Here is a 20,035-nt window from a genome sequence, read left to right on the forward strand (position 1 = left end):
TAACTCCTCCAGCAACCTCCCCTTCCCTTAAAACACATGACCAGCATGTGAGTTATTATGGGAAATGATAGCTAGAGGTAAAAGGGTACCCGTGAGGGAATCTGACAAATAAAGAAGCCTTAACAGTATCTTAACCATAATTCTGCAGCTTACTTTGAGAATGAAATCTGACTCAGTGTGTTATGTGAAAAACACTTTTCTTCTCTGTCTAAATTTTCAAAAGAGAGGAAATTCCCAAAGTAACAGAATTGTGAGGAATGGTAGGTCAATGTGTCTTGTGTAACTCTTCACTTTCTCCCATTAATTACACTGTGTGTACGAGAGGGTGAATGTTTAGGGAGTGTGAGCACCTAAGGGAATGGAAAGCCACAGTATGTTTCTCTTCTCAGACAACTGTTCGCTCTTCAGCATGTGCTTTATCGAGTGTTGGGCATTCCAGCAACTGACAGCTGAGTGTGACAGACAAGCACACGCGCACACACACACACAGATTTGATCAGCTTTCCTTCTTAGGACACTGCATTGACTTTCATTTATTTGGACAGCCTAAACAAAGCCTCTAACACATCCCTCACCTTAACCTAACAAATATACACACAGACCCTGTATTTTAACAGACAGGAACACTGGAGGCCTTTCTCGGCTCGTCTTCCCTGAACTAAACGACACTAAAAAAGTTGGCTCACCCTCTGCTGTGCCTGTATGATGACACTGTTCCTTTCCATTGTGTTGTATTATATTGTACATTGCCATATGAGTGAAAACAAACAACTGATGAGAGTACATTTCAGGTGAAATAAAGCCCTATTAATAGAGTAAGAAGTAACAAATATGATAAGAATCCAGCTAAATAACAAGCATAGAAAAGTGACAAATTGCTTTTGTTTAGAGGGTTTTTCAGCTGCCATGGCTGCCTTCCTCCCTCCTTCATACAGTATCAATTTAATACACAAACCAACAACACAGAAGATAGTTTTTGCAACACTCTAATGATCCCCTTTCTCTCCAACAGAAGGATGTGAGGTCTGACCCCAAAGTCGTACAGGAAGTCTCAGCTGCAACTGACATTCTTCTGGAGAGCCTTGGAGTGCTGGCTGTGGAGGTAAATAATTGTATGACACACAGTGTGTAATGTTAAAAATGATGCCTTTCATAGCCAGACAGTGTCAGAGGAAGTGTTTAACCAAGCTTTTTAATTAATGTTTGTGTATATATATTTCGGCTGTGTCTACAAATGGCTGGCCTTTCTGAGCAGCTGTTGCAACAACAGTGAGCTCATCTCCAACCACTAATGCTGCAACATTAAGCATTTTTAATCCCCCCTCCCTTTTCACCTTATCACACTCCTTTTTGAGTCGTACCATGTGAATGGGCAGTGATTTACAGAACAAAAAATGGCTTTTCTTGGTTTCTGATCAAAGTCGTGTCAGTCGGTCATTTACGCCTGTGGACCGCTGTGCTTATTTTTAGCTCTCTCTTACGTCAGGTATGTCCTCACAACGGGTCACACACAGATACAGATACAGATAATCTATGATTATCTTGTTGCTCATAGAGGCCGTTCCTCGTCAATATGTAGTACTGTGAAGCAGATTGTAAGGGCTGCGTCATAATAGTGAGTACCACAGTGACGGGAACAGACGGCCATGTTGTCGCTCCATACTTAAAATTAAGTGAATAAAATTGCCTTAAGGGAAAAAAAACTAACCGTCTGCTCTGATGTTTGCATGTTGCTAAGGTGAACTGTAGTGTTTATTCACCAGGATCTCACAGCGACACGGAAAATTAATTAATAACAAATATACTTGGCCTTTTAATATAAAGTAATTAATAAACTAAGTTGTGACCAATAGAATAACCATCCGTACTGTATTGTTGTTGGATCCTAGTTAAGTTGTTGTTCCTTTTTAACCCGTGTCTCTGTAAGTAGATTATTGTGTTCAGCTCAGGAGGCTGGCAGTGCAGCCATTACAGCACTTTATAGCAAAGCTGTCATTATGATCAGAACAGAACTCACTGATTTTCTTCCATTACACACCTTTACAAACTTTTATCTCATTAATATACTTCTCCCAAAGAATTTGTGAAATGTATCTTCTTGCCAGTGTATCTAAAGCTGTTGCTCCAAAGCCTGATCATGGTGGGAATCTGATATCCCAATACTAGTTTAGATTTTTAACCTCGTTTAGAAGTAATGGGTATTTAACTATACTAAATGTGATTCAGTCTGAAGTTTATTAATAGAGGGGGCATGAGTGAACTCTCATAACATCATAATGAAGTGTGCGGGTCACATCCTAATTCAGTTGTAGTCAAATTGTACCATTGCATATTCATTTAATTGTGACTGGCCCCAAAGCTGCTCTCGTCAAAATAATTGGAGTGGAAATTTGTACGATAGTAACCTCACACAGGCTCTACGACAAGGTTACTCATGGCCAATCCTCCTCCTCCTCTGCTGCCTGCCTGCCTGCGTGCGTGCGTGCGTGTACCTGTGCGTGTGTAGTCACCTAGTCACCTAAGTGCACATATTCATCTTCTCGCTAGGAAAAATAACACATACTGTATCCTCAGTCAGATGAAGACCAACACACGCCCATGTGTGAATATTTTGGCTAGTAGAGTTGTAATTTTGTTCTAGGTTTTAATCTGTAAATGTTTTGAGGATTTGTGAGCAGAACAGGAAAAAAACAGGTTGAGGTTATAGTCAGTCATTGCGGTGTTTTCACAGATACTGTAGCTTCTGGCAGCAAAGAGATGAAGGCACATATTACAAGTAAATATGTAACACACACACACACACACTGTTTATGCATAAATGCTCACAGACAGTCACGTAAGAGTGAGCCACCTACATAAGACCTAGATCTGCACCCAGTCGAAACCAACACACACACACAGGCAAGAAAGCATGTGACTGTTTGATATGGCCGAGGGCACAGCTGCAAAGCAACAGTGTATAGAGTGATCTCAGTGTGTTTGCGTATCGCATTCTCTTTTGTTGAATATTGTGTTGATGGGAAGAGAAAACATCACAGGCTGAGTCTTATTTGTCCTGAAACAGTTGTATGTGGAATAAGTGCGTGTGTGTGTTTGTATGACTGAGTGTGTACTCGGTAACTATTGTCAGTATAACAGTGCTCTACTTGAGGAGTCTACAGAGGTGCTTAGTAGGAGAATGACCGAGAGTAACCTCTCTTTGTTCTCGCTCCTTCCACTGCTGCTGTCTGCTCTCATTTCCACCTCCTCCAATGCAACCTAATATGATTTTCTTTCTTTTCTTTTTCTTTATTTCTTTTCTTTCTTTTCGGTCTTCCTTCCCTATTCCTTCCCTATTGCGTGTGTTGGTGTCATAATTGCATTCATACTTGACCACTTTGTCAGCATAAACAGAGGGAAGTGGTGAATTGTCTTTTGACCTGGAGTAACCTCTGTATGAATCAAAATGAACTCCTTGCTCCCCTCAGCCTGATGTAACCGGGCATGTGACCGTTGAGAGGATATCAAAAAAACTCCTCGAGAGGAATGTAACCGAGATATTTTTTTTAAGAATGAAATGTAGCAGATGTTTTTCTTTCTTTTTTTTGTAAATAGGGACAATACAAATTAATAAACAGAATGTGTCAAATAGTGGCCGTAGGTTTATATATAGGTTTATCTGACTGACTGCACTAGACAAGAAGGACAGATCTGAGAACAGCAGTCAGATTTATCACAGTCTGGCAGACAGCCAAGTGTTAAGTATCTCCACTCTTTAGTGCAACACTTGACTTCTAGAATACCACTCGTAGTGCAAGTGATAACCTTTGATAGCCTGCATTCAAACACAGCCACACACATTCTCTCTGTTGTGACACTACAGTCCTTTAAATCCACATTCACCTGATGGACACGAGTGGGGACACATTTCAGTTGCTGGAAGCCGATCTCATTCAGACCTAAAAGCTAAGACATAAATCTCAGTCTAAAATTATTCTTATGCCATGATCTGAGGGTATTATGATTTTTCTTCTCATCTGTCCATTTGTCGCTGTCTTGTAAACATGATATCTTACTAATCCGTAAGAATTTATTTTTTGAAATTGGTTCAAATTCAACAAAAATACTCCCTTTGGCCTTTATTTAATTTTGCTGGTTCAGAGAGTACAACTTAATACATCCATGTCATGTTCAAGAAAGCAAAAAATACCTCCACAAACTGCAAATTAGATTAGATGGCAAACTTAACACTCTTTATGTGCGTGCGTGTGTTTCTCCCTCAGCTCGCTGGTATGAACAGTTGGAAGGACATGCGAAAGGAGATCCTCTATCTGACTGCAAACGCCACCGGCTCGCCAAACCAGGTGTACCAGGCTGTGTCACGTATCGTCTGTGGACACCCCGAGGGGGGCGGCCTCAAAATTAAATCTCTCAACTGGTATGAAGACAACAACTACAAGGCCCTGTTTGGAAACCACGGCAATGACAGTGACAGTGATCCTCTCTCTGCATATGACAACTCTTCCAGTAAGTGTCCAGAGCTCTTGGATCTGATTAATTTTTCTTCCTGTGTTGTTATCTTACACTCAGTCCTTCACAACAACAACAAAAAAACTCAAACTGTGCTTGTTTTTATTTTCTAGCCCCATTTTGTAACAACATGATGCGGAACATGGAGTCCAGTCCTATTTCCAGGATGATCTGGAGAGCTCTGAAGCCACTGCTCTTGGGGAAGATCCTCTACACCCCAGATACTCCGGCAACCCAGAGGATCATCCATGAGGTACAGGAAGCCGCTCTCGTGTCTAAGGCCCTTTTTGAATTACAGCACCACTTAAGAATGATCTTAATATTAATCTTATCGTGTTTGTGTGGTTGCAGGTTAATAAGACCTTCCAGGAGTTTGGTATACTGCGGGATCTCGGCGGTGTGTGGGAGGAGATGAAACCCAAAGTTTGGAACTTCATGGAGAATAGTGAGGAAATGGACATGGTCAGGGTAAGTGGAACGCCCTGACATTGTTCACGTACACACATAAGAGTTGTGTTCTCTGGGCCCTTCCTGTTTACATTTGAGATTTAGAGGGAGCAATCTGTGCATCTCTATGACTTAACTATAATTATGTTTCTGCTGTGACTTGCAAAGAAGGACCATCTTAAACTTTAATGCTTGGAAGTGAGAGCCATGAATATTCTAGGTGTGACAAACACCAATTACACAGGATTATAAAATGCAGCTAAAAGAGACAAAGACAAGCATCCTTGAATTTATAGAGGTCTTGGTTGTTTGATTAAAATATGTGAAATGATAATTGACTTCCCTCTTAGAACCAATCCAAGCAGAGACAAGAACACAACTGCTGGTTTTCTTAATGACAAGACTTTTTACTTCACTTTCAGTCTGTTATTTTATCACTTGCTTCAGAAAAAAACCCTCTGTCTATATATATGATGTCATTTGTTTCATGCCAGACTACAAAGGTATTTTTTGCAGGAGTAAATAGTAGGAGCAGCACTTCCACCTAGTGGTGGAATGTGATACTGACATTCAGACCTCAGAATTATAATTGCATGACCAAACCATGTTTAAACACTTAGTTAGATTGTTTGTAAGCATGCCTCTATTACTACTTTTCTTCACTAGCAGTAAGAGTTGTTGATAAATGTCAAACATTTTCACAACTGAAACCAGGCATTGGGTATGGTGACATGTTGTGCGGTGAACTGCAAAGTTGCAAATTTGCCAGGAAGCCACTGGTTAAGTTTGTGGTAATTTTGCATCAGCAAGTCATTAGTCGTTTAAATTCCACATTAAGCCCTGTGTCTATTTTATTTTGTTTTGATCACAGGTTTTTAAAATGTCAGGGCACATAATTGTTGAAGTTGTTCAGTCTTTGCCTGGGAAATCGACTCAAACCCTTAATATTTTTGCAGACTCTGCTGCAGAATAATGCCAGTGCTGCATTCTTCAACGCTCAGCTCAGAGGGACTGAGTGGCGTGTGTCAGATGTGTTCGACTTCCTGACCAAGGCTTCTGAGGACCAAAGACCTGCAGGATCTGTTTATACCTGGAGAGATGCCTTCAACGAAACTGACCAGGCCATACAGACCATCTCACGCTTTATGGAGGTCAGTGTGCTACTGATAAAATAAAAGCTGTATCAAGACATTTGCAAAAATACAAATGGCAACAATAATAATGTCAAAATGACTTGGATTTCATGTGTAAAATAATGGCCCCTTTCTCAGAAAATACTGTTGAAACACAGTTTGCATGCAGACGTGTGAAATCATATTATGATGCAGTAATCACTTATTTGCACGGGTCTTAACTTGTGTCTGTAAAATAGCTGTTATCCGATATCTCCAGATGCAACGAAAACGGAGATGAGAAATGGCCCATGTAGGTCAGATAATTACAGTCTCCCAGTAACATTCATTGTTTCCTAATGCACTTTGAGCCCCATTTAGATCTTGGCACAGCTATTACAGGTCTTGAAATCAAATATTCTTCCCTTCCCTCATCAAATTGAGTCATGATGACTATGCCAAGTGTATCAGTGCTCCGTGTCTCTGTCTTTAGGGTAAGTGTGTCGGAGCCAAGCCTTAGTGATAAACAACCACCCCCACTCCTGCAGAATGTCAATCGATGTCCATGCAACAGTGAATGGGCAATTATCATGGTTATTTATCTGTTGTCAGTTGATTTCTTTACCGAGACTTCTTTAATATCAATACCACAAACAATGTTTATAATTACATATAAAAATAGTATATTATGTCCATGATGATAATTATAGTTGACTGACTTGTATAATGTCCCTCTGCAATGTGGACAATCCAGCAAAATTCTCAAACACAATACCCTGTGTGAAACCCAATGACATTTCCTTTTACAATCTTGCAATCTTGCATCTTGCAACTCAATAAAACACTTAACCCATTGACCTACTGACCCCGCAAGAAGATTGTTTGCATGAAAAAAGATAATTCTCACAACAAAAGCTATGTCTAGGCCTGACATGGCCATAAAGGCCCATCAGACCAATAGCACTGGTGGTGTTTTTCTGTTTTCTTGATGCTTTCTGAGCTCATTGGCCTCTCACACACTTGGTATGCAGAGATGAGGTCAGCTTACACGAGAGAAGGTCTCAAGATATCGGCTAAACAACAGTTAACTTGCCAAGACACTTGAGTGTGTGTTAGGAAGTATGAAGGTCAGAGTTGTTCTGAGCACCTGAACAATGATTGTTTGAGGACAAATAAATGTTGCCATGTAAGAGCTGATTAGTTTGATGAGCTGCAGGCTGTTGACTCGGTAAACCATAATAAATGAACACATAAACATGAATGCAAAGAAATGTAAATGGTATTATATGGTATACTAACATTTGTTTGTGTAGCTCCAGAAAACATCCTGCCAACATCCTGTCTCATTTATTTTTCCATTCTTATCTGACTGTTGTGTTCAGTCATTTACATCTTACAGCAGCTAATGCATCAGTGTATTTGTGTGTCTAACTGATCAAAACATCTCTTACTTCTTCAGTGTGTGAACCTGGACAAGCTGGAGCCAGTAGCTAATGAGGAGCGACTGGTCAACAAATCCATGGGTCTCCTCAACCACCAGAAATTCTGGGCAGGAATTGTGTTTTCGGACATAGCCCGAAGCGACAGCACTGACCTGCCTCCCAACGTCAACTACAAGATCCGCATGGACATTGATAATGTGGAGAGGACGAACAAGATTAAAGATGGGTAAGTGGCTGTGTCTAATTCATCCTCAGGAATTAGATGTAGGCAACTGGACTTTTTTAAGTTGATAATGTTTCACCTCACATCCAAGCGGCTTCTTCAGTTCTGACTTAGCCGAGCTAACTCTTGTGGATGACTATAACCTGGATGCCTGGGAACATTTGCAGTGTCCAATTTATTATTTATTCTTTAAGCATTTCCAGTTTTATAAGACATACAATTTTATCTTTCATTTTAGGTATTGGGACCCCGGTCCCAGGGCAGACCCCTTCGAGGATCTCCGGTACATCTGGGGGGGATTCTCCTACCTGCAGGACGTCATCGAGCATGGAATCATCAGAGCCATCACTGGCACCAAGGAGAGGACGGGCGTCTACATTCAGCAGATGCCCTACCCCTGTTATGTTGATGACATGTAAGTGAACGGTTTGCTCAGTGAAAGAGTTTTTGTTTTTCTTACAAACATTTGAGGGTTGTCTAATTGATTTTTTGTGCCCGGTTTCACAGTTTCCTTCGGGTGATGAGCAGGTCAATGCCTCTCTTCATGACTTTGGCATGGATGTACTCGGTGGCCATCATCATCAAGGGTGTTGTGTATGAGAAGGAGGCAAGGCTCAAGGAGACCATGAGGATCATGGGACTGAACAATGGCACCTTGTGGCTCAGCTGGTTCATCAGCAGTTTAATCCCGCTGCTGATCAGCGCCGGCTTGTTGGTGATGCTGCTGAAGGTTGGTTTTGGTCGTACACACCCATTGATCATCACACAGGAATATCAGTGGACACATTCAAACTTATTGTTACCTAATGTTTATACACAATAGACTCTTCATTGTTTAGAAATGTCATCAACCTGTGGAAAACAAGTGATGTCATAATGTTGTGACCAGGCCAACAGTTTAACTCCATTTTTCCTGCCGTTCTTTTCAGATGGGCAACTTGCTTCCTTACAGTGACTCAGGGGTGGTGTTTCTTTTCCTGGGATCGTTTGGCGTGGTAACCATCATGCAGTGTTTCCTCATCAGCACCCTGTTCTCTCGTGCTAACTTGGCAGCGGCCTGCGGCGGCATCATTTACTTCACTCTCTACCTGCCATATGTGCTGTGTGTTGCCTGGCAAGACTACGTTGGCTATGCAGCGAAAGTTGTCGTGGTGAGTGGAAGAAATTTGATCATACACATTAACACAGGCACAGTGTATATACCCTGATTACATTTTACTCTCCACTAAACTCCTGTTTCTCTCTCTCTCTCTCTTTTCTTAGAGCCTGCTCTCTCCGGTTGCGTTTGGGTTTGGCTGTGAGTACTTATCCCTGTTTGAGGAGCAAGGTGTGGGGATCCAGTGGTCAAATCTTCTGGCCAGTCCTCTGGAGGAAGACAGCTACAACCTGACCACCTCCATCTGCCTCATGTTGTTTGATTCGGTTCTGTATGGAATAATGACCTGGTACATCGAGGCTGTGTTTCCTGGTGAGTCGAGGACTTTAATAGCTGCATCATTGATGTACAGTAAAATTGTGATATTATTATAATTTCTTGAAATTACTTTTAGCAGACACTAAAATGTTGAACAATAATCTCTATTCCAGGTCAGTATGGTATCCCCAGGCCTTGGTATTTCCCTTTCACGAGGACATACTGGTGTGGGGAGAGAGAAAACAAGAACATGTCCACCGCTATGTCAAAGAACGCTGATGGTACGAATCATGATCGTTATTATTAACACGTACGGTGTATCTGTTAATGAATTATGTTTAGAGGTGTGACAATGTGACACCTCCATTTGTGTATTTACAGTGGCACTGTCATTATTTTATCCGCAGGTGTGTGCATTGAGGAGGAGCCAGGCCACATCGACCCCGGTGTTTACATCGAGAACCTGGTGAAAGTCTACAGCAATGGAAACAAGCTCGCTGTGGACGGACTGTCCCTGAAGTTCTACGAAGGACAGATCACCTCCTTCCTCGGACACAACGGAGCCGGCAAGACCACAACTATGTAAGACAATGCCGACTGTGTCATGTGGGACATTTGCAACGCTCCAAGAGAGGAGTTATGGGACTTTGAAATCTGCTCGGGTGAACTAATGATATCCTCTTGTGTCCCTTGGTTTCTAAATAGGTCAATCCTGACTGGGTTGTTCCCACCAACCTCTGGTACAGCATACATCCTCGGCAAGGACATCCGCAGTGAACTCAGCACCATTCGAAAGAATCTGGGCGTCTGTCCTCAGCACAACGTGCTTTTCAGCATGTACGTACACAATATCATTCACGCGGTAAATTCTAAACACGTACAAGGCCATTTTTGTTAACTTGTGGTTGTTGCCTTCCCGTAATCCAGGCTAACGGTTGAGGAACACATCTGGTTCTACGCCCGTCTGAAGGGGCTGCCGGAGGAGCAGGTGAAGGCAGAGATGGAGCAGATTGTGAACGATGTTGGACTGCCTCACAAACGAACATCCCGCACCAGCACCCTGTCTGGTCAGTGTGGATATTTTAAATCTCACCCCTGTTTGTAGTAATACTGGACATTTTGTGAGGGGTTTTTTTTTCTGTATAAATGACAATTTTCATTATTGTCCTTGTAGGTGGGATGCAAAGGAAGCTGTCCGTGGCCCTTGCTTTTGTTGGAGGTTCAAAGGTTGTGATTCTGGACGAACCTACTGCTGGGGTTGATCCATATGCACGCAGAGGCATCTGGGACCTGCTGCTTAAATACAGACAAGGTAAACACCACTAGTAATTGTCATGGAGTAGTTATTTATTCTTTTCAGTGCTTGAAATTAAACATAATGCGTTTTTTCTTAATATCAGGCCGCACCATCATCCTGTCCACTCATCATATGGATGAGGCCGACATCCTGGGTGACCGAATTGCCATCATTTCCCACGGCAAGCTGTGCTGTGTAGGCTCCTCACTCTTCCTGAAGACTCAGCTGGGGACGGGCTATTACCTGACTCTGGTCAAGAGGGATTATGACTTGGCGCTCCAGTCCTGCAGGAATTCAGCCAGCACTGTCAGCTACAGCAAGAAAACAGAGAAGGTAAAAGAGAAAAGTAACGTCACAGACAAGAAATTAAGGGGCTTGTATTTCTTCTTAGTAATTGAATACATGTTTTAATCAGTCTTAATTACTTCCTTTAATGGTCTATGCACCTTGTCTGTTCTTCAGGAGGACACTGTGTCAGAGAGCAGCTCGGATGCTGGTTTGGGCAGTGAACCAGAAAGTGAAACCACTACCATTGGTAAGACAATAATACACCAGCTTTTTTTAAAGGAGGACAGTTTATATCATGTTGAAATAATAATACATTCACACTCACTTAACTCAATCTTTATGTCCTGTCTTCCCCTGCAGATGTGTCCCTCATCTCAAATGTGATATTCAAGCATGTCTCCGAGGCTCGCCTGGTGGAGGATCTCGGTCATGAGCTCACATACATCTTGCCCTACCATTCCGCTAAAGACGGCGCCTTTGTGGAACTGTTCCACGAGCTTGACGACCGCCTCACCGACCTGGGAATATCTAGCTATGGAATATCCGATACAACCCTGGAAGAGGTAAAGCATTGACTTTCCATTGTTCAATTTAAATAAAAATCAATGTGGTGGGTTTTACTTGATTTAGTGGGTTTATGCTTTTGGTTCTAGTCACCATGTGTTTTCCCCAGTTTTAATCTTATGTTTTCTATTCATTCAGATTTTCCTGAAAGTGGCTGAGGACAGTGGTGTGGACTCTGTTGAGCTTTCAGGTGAAATTCATGGGATTTTACATTCTGCACATTTTTTCAACATGTAGGTTATTGTGAAGATGACATATTGTTAGTGCACAAACTAAACTGTTTCTTCCTGTGGCTGTAGATGGAGTTGTACCAACCAGGACTCGTCGTCGTCATCACGCCTTTGGAGACCACCAGAGCTGCCTGAAGCCCTTCACTGAAGATGACTTGGATTTGAATGACTCTGAAGGTGATCCAGGTAAAGCTGCCCTTCCTTGCCCTTTATATATATTTTTTTTTATCAGATATCTCAAAGGAGATTGCATTTTCAGGATTCAGGTTATCAATCATGTTGCACGCTTGCTCATGTGTATTGTGGCTTCTGTCTTCAGAGTCCCGTGAGACAGACTGGCTCAGTGGAACAGATGGCAAAGGTTCATACCAGGTCAAAGGCTGGAGTCTGAAGAGACAACAGTTTGTTGCACTTCTCTGGAAACGATTCCTCTATGCCCGGCGCTCTCGGAAAGGATTCTTTGCTCAGGTATGCCAGAGCCTGACTGTGCTCCGGATCTTTCTGTTCAACGCCATAGTTCTTAGTTCTGTGATTTTTCACGTAATGCATTTTCATGGTGTTACTTTTCAGATCGTTCTTCCTGCTGTATTTGTGTGTATTGCCCTGGTGTTCAGTCTGATTGTCCCTCCATTTGGAAAGTACCCCAGTCTGGAATTGGATTCCAGCATGTATGGAGAGCAGTTCACCTTCATCAGGTAAGAGATCATTATTGGTCAATTTAAGCAGTATAATTTTTTGTATTAATTATTTTGTTATCATATGGATGGATGGATGGATAATCTAACTGTTAACTTGACTCACTGCTTAGAGACACTAGTTAGCAGGCATTCCCAACTATGACACCATTATTACTTATGGACAAATACTCCACTTTTTATATGTACTGTAGATGATGAATGACACGTCTACTTTGTGTTATTCAATTGTGTCTCTGTAGTAATGACATGCCCGAGGACCCTCACATCAATAAACTACTGGGAGCACTGACAGAAAAACCAGGTTTTGGAACACATTGCATGGTCGGGGAACCCATACTGTAAGTATTTGCTTCTTTTGTTTCTTTTTAAATCTTACTGTATGAAAAAGAAGAAAATAGATAATAGAAAGATGTAGTACATGCTAAAATATAAACTATTTTCACTGTGTATCCTCAGTGACGCCCCCTGCACTGCAGTAGAGGATGAGTGGTCAATCCCACAAGTCCCTGAGAGTGTGATGGACATATTCGACAACGGCAACTGGACCATGGAGAATCCGTCGCCCCTGTGTGAGTGCAGTTGCGAAGGCCGCAAGAGAATGCTTCCTGAGTGTCCGGCTGCTGCTGGCGGACTTCCACCACCACAGGTTTGTCACCTAGTCAAAACTTACAAAACTAAACTTACAGCATGTCATTCTTTCATGGACACACGATGCAACTTAACCAATTAATACACAAAAAAACTAACTTTGCCTGTTTGTGTATCCAGATGAAAATCAGTGAGACAGACACTCTTCAGAATTTGACTAGCAGAAACATCTCAGACTACCTGGTGAAAACCTACGCTCAGATCATTGGCAAGAGGTAACACTCACCTCTTATATGACTCTAATCTGTGTCCCTTCTGGCTTCATTGTGTTGTTTCTCAAATCCGTTTTATTCACTGGATATTTGTCCTCTCTTTTACAGCCTGAAGAACAAAATCTCGGTCAACGAGTTTAGGTACATAATCAGCCATGAGCAGACATGTGTCTTGTGTCATATCTATAACACTTAACTGAGTGCGGCTCTGCTGTATCCTTCACTGATGTCAAAATGACTGTGCTCTCCACAGATACGGTGGATTCTCACTCGGTGCCAGGAACTCCCAACTTATGTCCCACAAAGATGAAATTGATGATGCAATTGCTAACCTGAGGAGACGCTTCCGCCTGGAGAGGGTAAGCGATTTAATTCCATCATTACTTCACATACTGCACTGGTCTGAAGTAGCCTGCCATTGAAGAAAAGACACAAACATGTGTACAGGGAATCACGTCAAGATTTTTAACGTTATTTAATTGTCATTCTAATTAATTAAATGTAGTAGACTCCAGTTATTGTAGGTTTGAACATGTGCATGAAAGCTGACTCTCTCTGCCTGTCTCTCCTCGCCTCGCATCTCCCATCTTACAGGGAACTGCAACAGATCGTTTCTTTGGCAGTCTCTCCAGTTTTATCCAAGGATTGGACACCAAAAATAATGTCAAGGTTAGTACACACACGTACACACACACACACAGAAACTTGGTTATACAACACCACGTGGCACTGCAGGTAATTTAAAAAAAGCTCCCCTTGCCAAATTCAACAACACTCTAATAAGGTTTATATATTGCATTAGTCATCCTATTCATGTAATTTGATTGCATAATTATTAATTCCCACATTGTTGCAGATTAAAAATGTGCACCGCCTCCACAGCGCTGAGATGCTTCTTGCACGTACTGTGTTGTGTAAATCTGTGTCAGAGTAGAAAAGTTTCTCAATTTCTAAATTTAGTTGTAACAAAAAAGGTAATTAAAGCTGAACAGAGGCCCAGAAATTGGATTAAAAAAGGACACAGCTGAGAACAAAATAATCATTTTGTAGGAACAGAGCCACATGGGCAATATTTTAAGGGCAAAACCTTTCAAACCTTTCAAACCTTAAGCTTATGGCACTGATCGCAGGAAAGCAATTGGTTTATTTCCATGCTGTTTGTTTTGTCTCTGAGGTTACAGAAACTAAAAGCTTACATGTATCCGCTTCTCCCCCATTTTCAGATCTGGTTTAACAACAAGGGCTGGCACAGCATTGGCTCTTTCCTTAATGTGATGAACAACGGCATCCTGCGGGCAAGTCTGCCAGCTGGAAAAGACCCCACGAAATTTGGCATCACTGCCTTCAATCACCCACTCAACCTCACCAAAGAGCAGCTGTCACAGGTTGCACTGTGAGTATTATGGTTTGAAGGAGCATTTTAAAGAATTTAACATTGGTTCTCTCTGGAGACATCACATCTCATTTTCATCTCTGTCCCTCAGAATGACAACATCCGTGGACGTGCTGGTGTCCATCTGCGTGATCTTTGCCATGTCCTTTGTCCCTGCCAGTTTTGTGGTTTTCCTCATTCAGGAGAGAGTGAACAAAGCCAAACACATGCAGTTCATCAGTGGAGTGCAGCCTTTCCACTACTGGCTGGCCAACTTCGTCTGGGATATGGTACGAAACTCCCATTTCAATGTACTGTATTCAAGACAAAAATCTATATCTCACTATTCCAAATGCTGAACGATGTTGTTGTTGTTCTTCCCCTTCTGCAGTGTAACTACATCGTCCCAGCTACATTGGTCATCATCATCTTTGTGTGTTTTCAACAAGACGCCTACGTCTCCTCCACTAACCTGCCTGTGCTGGCTCTGCTGCTGCTGCTCTATGGGTGAGTCTGAGTCAAATTCAACTGAATCAGTTCTTCATTATATATATTTTCTATCATTTTTTTAATTCATGTCATATGAAAATGATCTTTGTGGTTTTTTTTGCAGATGGTCGATCACCCCTCTGATGTACCCAGCCTCATTTTTCTTTAAGATCCCCAGCACAGCGTATGTGGTCCTTACCAGTGTCAACATATTGATCGGAATCAATGGCAGTGTCTCCACATTTGTACTGGAGCTGTTTGGGAACAATGTAAGTAACATTTCCGTGATTCTTTTTTTTATTCAATATATGTATAGCAACAAATGATTGAGAGCACATGTTTCACCGCTTGTTATTGAATATTAAATGAATGTTGATGTGACTCCCGTTTCAGGAGGTCGGTGGCATCAATGACATCCTGAAGAACGTGTTCCTCATCTTCCCACACTTCTGTCTGGGCAGAGGATTGATTGACATGGTGAAGAATCAGGCAATGGCAGATGCTTTGGAGAGATTTGGTAAGTAAAGCATGTCTTCTCATGGGAGAAATGTGCTTACTTTGTTTTAGAGAAGTAGTAATTATTTTGCTAAAAATTCTAAAATGCTGGCTCTGTTTTTAGGTGAAAACCGTTTCCGTTCGCCTCTGGCCTGGGACATGGTGGGAAAGAATTTGTTTGCAATGGCGATAGAGGGTGTTATCTTCTTCTGCATCACTGTCCTTATTCAGTACCGCTTCTGCATCAAGGCCGGGTGGGTGAAAGTTCATGAAAAGCTTTTCTTCACATCATATAGCACCATCTGACCCGATAACTGAAATCACCTCGTGTGCTTTTCCAGGTCGTCTTCCAGTCATCTAAAGCCTATTGGAGAAGAGGATGAGGACGTGGCCAGAGAGCGACAGAGGATCCTGAGTGGTGCAGGACAGACGGACATCCTGGAGCTCAGAGAGCTTACCAAGATTTACAAGCGGAAACAGAAGCCAGCAGTGGACCGGCTTTGTGTTGGCATCCCCCCTGGAGAGGTATGATAAACTAACACCTGTTGTATCTGCCATGACCAGACCACCAGAGAAAGACATGAATTGTAAATGGTTTAAAATGGGTTGAAAATAAACGTCACATAACACTGTCCTTCTTTTCTCACAGTGCTTCGGTTTGCTGGGGGTAAATGGAGCGGGGAAAACCAGCACATTTAAAATGCTCACAGGAGACTCGTTGGTGACCAGTGGCGAGGCCTACCTGGCAGGCAAAAGGTTAGGACACATTCATTATAACTAAGTATTCTCCTATGCAGCCTGTCTGAATTGCAATTAGGGCAAACAAAGCAACTCTATTTTACTCCTGTAGAGATAAAAACCACAGGCTACACCAGCATGTGTTTCCTTTTGATAAAAGTTAATCATACACTTCTTTGTTTTGTTTCTTTCCCACCACAGTGTTAACACAGAGATAGATGAAGTGCATCAGAACATGGGCTACTGTCCTCAGTTTGATGCTATCAATGACCTTCTGACGGGCAGAGAGCATCTGGAGTTTTACGCCATCCTGAGAGGAGTGCCCGAGAAAGAAGTCTGTGAGGTCAGCAACATTTATCATTTATTTATAAGACCCTTCTCTGTTTTCTTATCTTTTAATGATAAAACGTACATGCTAGAAAGAATGTTAAACGTGATCTTGTCCACTAGGTGGCAGAGTGGGGCATCAGAAAGCTGGGGTTGGTCAAATATGTGGACAAGGCAGCAGGCAGCTACAGTGGAGGAAACATGAGGAAACTGTCTACTGCCATCGCTCTCATAGGAGGACCACCTGTTGTGTTTCTGGTAAGTCAAACAAAAACAATTAGCTTTTCATAAAGCAGGGCTGCAGGTCACACAACCCACTGTCTGATCTATACTGTCTGGTGGCACCAGCTCATTATCTGTTGTTTCTTGCCCACAGGATGAACCAACAACAGGCATGGACCCTAAGGCGCGAAGGGCCTTATGGAACGCCATCCTCAGTATCATCAAAGAGGGACGATCTGTCGTCCTGACCTCTCACAGGTTAGCCTAACCATCAGAACTACATCCACTCACTGTTTTACAGCCGGTTCATTTTATAAATGATCAGCCTAACCTCGTCGTGCTCTGGTGTGTTCTTTTTACAGTATGGAGGAGTGTGAAGCACTTTGCACCAGGATGGCCATCATGGTCAATGGCAGGTTCCGTTGTCTGGGCAGCGTGCAGCACCTCAAAAACAGGTAGGAACAAATACACATACACAGACATCCTCACACTTATTTAAATTGAAGCTCTTAATGGAGGATGAATGACAGAATCTAAATAAATAGATAAATATTTGCCTTTTATTTTAATTTTACTCTCATTTTGAGATAAGAATCTCTTGCTGGTGATACCCATTCATGTCCTGTAGGAATATAAATAAATACAATTTTTGCATTCAAATTGTATACCAAACAGTGCACAACAGCACAAAATGATGTTTCAGTGGCTCAGAATTTGTGTAGAATAGGAATAAAAATATATAATATACAAAAATAAGGAGTACAAACATGTATTGCACGGTAGAAACGGGCATAAGAATGTGGTGATCTAGCTGCTTTTTTTGTCGTTTATTTTAGTAAGTTATTAAGTTTATTTATGTATAAAATTGGATTGGATTGGATCTTCATTCTTTTCTTATCATCAGGTTTGGTGACGGCTACACCATCATCCTGCGGGTGACGGGGCCAGTCCCAGATCTTCGGCCAGTGATGGAGTTCATAGAGCGGGAGCTTCCAGGCAGCACGCTGAAGGAGAAACACCGGAACATGCTGCAGTACCAGCTGCCCACATCCCTCACCTCCCTCGCCCGCATCTTCTCCCTGCTCTCCCAGAACAAGGAGGCACTCAGCATAGAGGACTACTCAGTGTCTCAGACCACTCTAGACCAGGTTAGCGAATCTGCCCAAGGCTGTGACTAGAACAGAGTTGTTTTTTTTCATCTTTCAATCGAGCAGTAACGAGTAACGTTGTTTGTCTTGGTTTTTTCTTAGGTGTTTGTAAATTTCGCCAAGGACCAAAGTGATGAGGACCATTTGAAAGACGTCCATCTGAGCAAGCGGGACGCTGTGGTAGTGGACTTTTCCAAACTAAACTCCCTCATGGACAGTAAGACACGGGAGAGCTGCGTTTGATTCCACGACATACCAACCCCCCCCCCCCCATCTCCAGAAAGTATGGACCACTAACCCGAGGGGGAGACAAATGACTTTTTTTCCTTCTTAATTTCCATTTTGTAGACTTTTTTTAATTGTTATTATTTCTCAGTGGACCTGCATTTCAGCGCACAGAGCCTTCTTGTCAAGGCAGAGACTGTAGGTTTTGTGACAGACACTGAAACAATGAAAACTCAATGCAAATCAATGCAAAAATGTATATAAATATATTTAAGATGAGAAGATATTCCTGTGGGGGTTGGAGACCGGTGCTTCTCCTTCACTAGGTGGATGAGGAGAAGAAAAAAAAAAAAAGACTTGAAGCAACAGCAGGTTTATCATGCTGTGTTAGACTGGAAAGCCTGTAGCCCTGCTACTCACTCAATAGACAAGGCATCGGGGATGAAAGATGCAGACATCTTCTATTTTTTTGATCCCCATTCCTGAAGTTAGCTGTAGTCAGTGAGACTTTCTATGTGCTACTCTGGAATAGTGAAGTCACAGCAGCGTCAAACATACAAATAAACAAGAAGTCAGGCTCAATCACTGCCAACTGCTAAAAGATGGACTGACTGACTACTTTTCCTATTCAGGGTCAAACCTCTAAATGGACTTCATTACCAGACGCAGTTGTTTTATAATGTAAGAGATAGTTTTAAAAAGGCATGTACAATCCACTTGATTTCAGACAGAAACATGCTGTAATGCAAGACGTTATTTTCTACTAATTAGATTTTTTTTTTCTTTTAACATAATTTAACAGTGAAGATTGATAACCCAGTTGTCTTTTCTTTTCTTTGATTTTTTTTTTTTTTACTTTTTCTTGATGTCCTTGACATTGTCCAGCGCAGTGCCTATACTGTATCATAGTGGAGAGGGGAATCTGAGCACTCCATTCAACAACAATGTACCAAGGCTGCTGAGGAACAGCAACATGCTTCAGAGCACAGAGAAAGAGCTTTTGGTGAAACTTGACCGTCTTTTTTTTTATTGTGTCTTCTATTGTCAAAAGCAAAAAAGGAAAAAAATCTTGTGGTTGCTTTATGTCTGTACAAGATGTGCAGTCTGTTTTCCTGGCTTGTTGTACTCACTCTGCCATCTTTAAAATTGAACTGAAGGCTATTGAGAATGGACACAAGAAAGCTGAAGACGAGTGGGCAACTTCTGGACTGGGTTTTTGAAGGTTTTGCATTTTTTCCATTGGGCCACACACCTGCACTACCAGCACTTGTGTGTGTCTGTGTTCATGAAACATGCCCTGGAATCAGCATGTGAAGGACTGTAGAGGACTCAGTGTTGCTGGGTTGGAGGAGTATATGAACAAGGGGAGCTTGAATCCAAATTCCGTTGTAAAAATCTAATATTACGCTAAGATGGAGAAGTTGGTTCTCATAGTTGTGTATAGGTTCCTATACACGGAGGAGACCGTTTCACAGCTACTGTGCATGTTTAGGGTCTGAAGTTGGTACCTGTTCCAGTAACATGTGCTTTTTTTGCCTGTGTAAGAGCATGATGGAGGTGTTTTCAACTCGAGCCAGCACCGATGTGGATATTATGTACAGTAGCAGTACAGTTTTGTGGTGTCGAGTCAAGAAAAAAAACAAAAAATCTTTGTAGTGGAGTGAACAAAATGTACCTGTGCCAAACGGAGCTAAATATTTAACTTTGATCAACCAGCATAATCTTGAGGAGGCAACATTTTCTCTTTATTTTTTTTCTTAAAATGTGAAGTTTTCATTTCAGGTCCTTTCCACCAGCTTCACTGTAAACACGCAGCAATCCTCCTCATTTTCTAATTTCCTGCAAGTCGCAACAAACGGCACATGAGTAACATATACAATATGTTTGTGCTCAGTCTTCATTAGACGACAAGTATCTATTCTATCTGCTAGTGAT

The 20,035-nt window shown here is 41.9% G+C and overlaps 1 protein-coding gene across 2 annotated transcripts in view; it reads left to right on the forward strand.

The window, feature by feature from the left end:
- LOC131466529 (phospholipid-transporting ATPase ABCA1-like) overlaps nucleotides 1–18,131 on the forward strand; it is a 30,204-nt gene extending 12,073 nt beyond the window's left edge. For both annotated transcript variants that reach the window (XM_058639813.1, XM_058639814.1), the window contains exons 8-49: nucleotides 1,013–1,102; nucleotides 4,263–4,506; nucleotides 4,623–4,762; nucleotides 4,861–4,977; nucleotides 5,913–6,107; nucleotides 7,528–7,736; nucleotides 7,972–8,148; nucleotides 8,241–8,463; nucleotides 8,663–8,884; nucleotides 8,997–9,201; nucleotides 9,321–9,428; nucleotides 9,555–9,729; nucleotides 9,853–9,984; nucleotides 10,075–10,214; nucleotides 10,322–10,459; nucleotides 10,548–10,777; nucleotides 10,907–10,979; nucleotides 11,093–11,295; nucleotides 11,435–11,486; nucleotides 11,596–11,712; nucleotides 11,846–11,994; nucleotides 12,097–12,221; nucleotides 12,464–12,562; nucleotides 12,681–12,870; nucleotides 12,993–13,087; nucleotides 13,193–13,225; nucleotides 13,338–13,443; nucleotides 13,679–13,753; nucleotides 14,308–14,477; nucleotides 14,569–14,746; nucleotides 14,848–14,963; nucleotides 15,070–15,214; nucleotides 15,339–15,462; nucleotides 15,565–15,694; nucleotides 15,782–15,965; nucleotides 16,090–16,196; nucleotides 16,380–16,521; nucleotides 16,629–16,763; nucleotides 16,882–16,985; nucleotides 17,090–17,182; nucleotides 17,632–17,875; nucleotides 17,978–18,131. In XM_058639813.1, the coding sequence (XP_058495796.1) occupies nucleotides 1,013–1,102; nucleotides 4,263–4,506; nucleotides 4,623–4,762; nucleotides 4,861–4,977; nucleotides 5,913–6,107; nucleotides 7,528–7,736; nucleotides 7,972–8,148; nucleotides 8,241–8,463; nucleotides 8,663–8,884; nucleotides 8,997–9,201; nucleotides 9,321–9,428; nucleotides 9,555–9,729; nucleotides 9,853–9,984; nucleotides 10,075–10,214; nucleotides 10,322–10,459; nucleotides 10,548–10,777; nucleotides 10,907–10,979; nucleotides 11,093–11,295; nucleotides 11,435–11,486; nucleotides 11,596–11,712; nucleotides 11,846–11,994; nucleotides 12,097–12,221; nucleotides 12,464–12,562; nucleotides 12,681–12,870; nucleotides 12,993–13,087; nucleotides 13,193–13,225; nucleotides 13,338–13,443; nucleotides 13,679–13,753; nucleotides 14,308–14,477; nucleotides 14,569–14,746; nucleotides 14,848–14,963; nucleotides 15,070–15,214; nucleotides 15,339–15,462; nucleotides 15,565–15,694; nucleotides 15,782–15,965; nucleotides 16,090–16,196; nucleotides 16,380–16,521; nucleotides 16,629–16,763; nucleotides 16,882–16,985; nucleotides 17,090–17,182; nucleotides 17,632–17,875; nucleotides 17,978–18,118 (6,075 nt within the window). In that variant the 3' untranslated portion in view covers nucleotides 18,119–18,131. The remainder of the gene's footprint in view (nucleotides 1–1,012; nucleotides 1,103–4,262; nucleotides 4,507–4,622; nucleotides 4,763–4,860; nucleotides 4,978–5,912; nucleotides 6,108–7,527; nucleotides 7,737–7,971; nucleotides 8,149–8,240; nucleotides 8,464–8,662; nucleotides 8,885–8,996; nucleotides 9,202–9,320; nucleotides 9,429–9,554; nucleotides 9,730–9,852; nucleotides 9,985–10,074; nucleotides 10,215–10,321; nucleotides 10,460–10,547; nucleotides 10,778–10,906; nucleotides 10,980–11,092; nucleotides 11,296–11,434; nucleotides 11,487–11,595; nucleotides 11,713–11,845; nucleotides 11,995–12,096; nucleotides 12,222–12,463; nucleotides 12,563–12,680; nucleotides 12,871–12,992; nucleotides 13,088–13,192; nucleotides 13,226–13,337; nucleotides 13,444–13,678; nucleotides 13,754–14,307; nucleotides 14,478–14,568; nucleotides 14,747–14,847; nucleotides 14,964–15,069; nucleotides 15,215–15,338; nucleotides 15,463–15,564; nucleotides 15,695–15,781; nucleotides 15,966–16,089; nucleotides 16,197–16,379; nucleotides 16,522–16,628; nucleotides 16,764–16,881; nucleotides 16,986–17,089; nucleotides 17,183–17,631; nucleotides 17,876–17,977) is intronic.
- Nucleotides 18,132–20,035: the final 1,904 nt, after the last annotated feature.

This window comes from Solea solea, chromosome 10 (genome assembly GCF_958295425.1).
Source record: "Solea solea chromosome 10, fSolSol10.1, whole genome shotgun sequence".
NCBI classification, from domain to species: Eukaryota; Metazoa; Chordata; class Actinopteri; order Pleuronectiformes; family Soleidae; genus Solea; species Solea solea.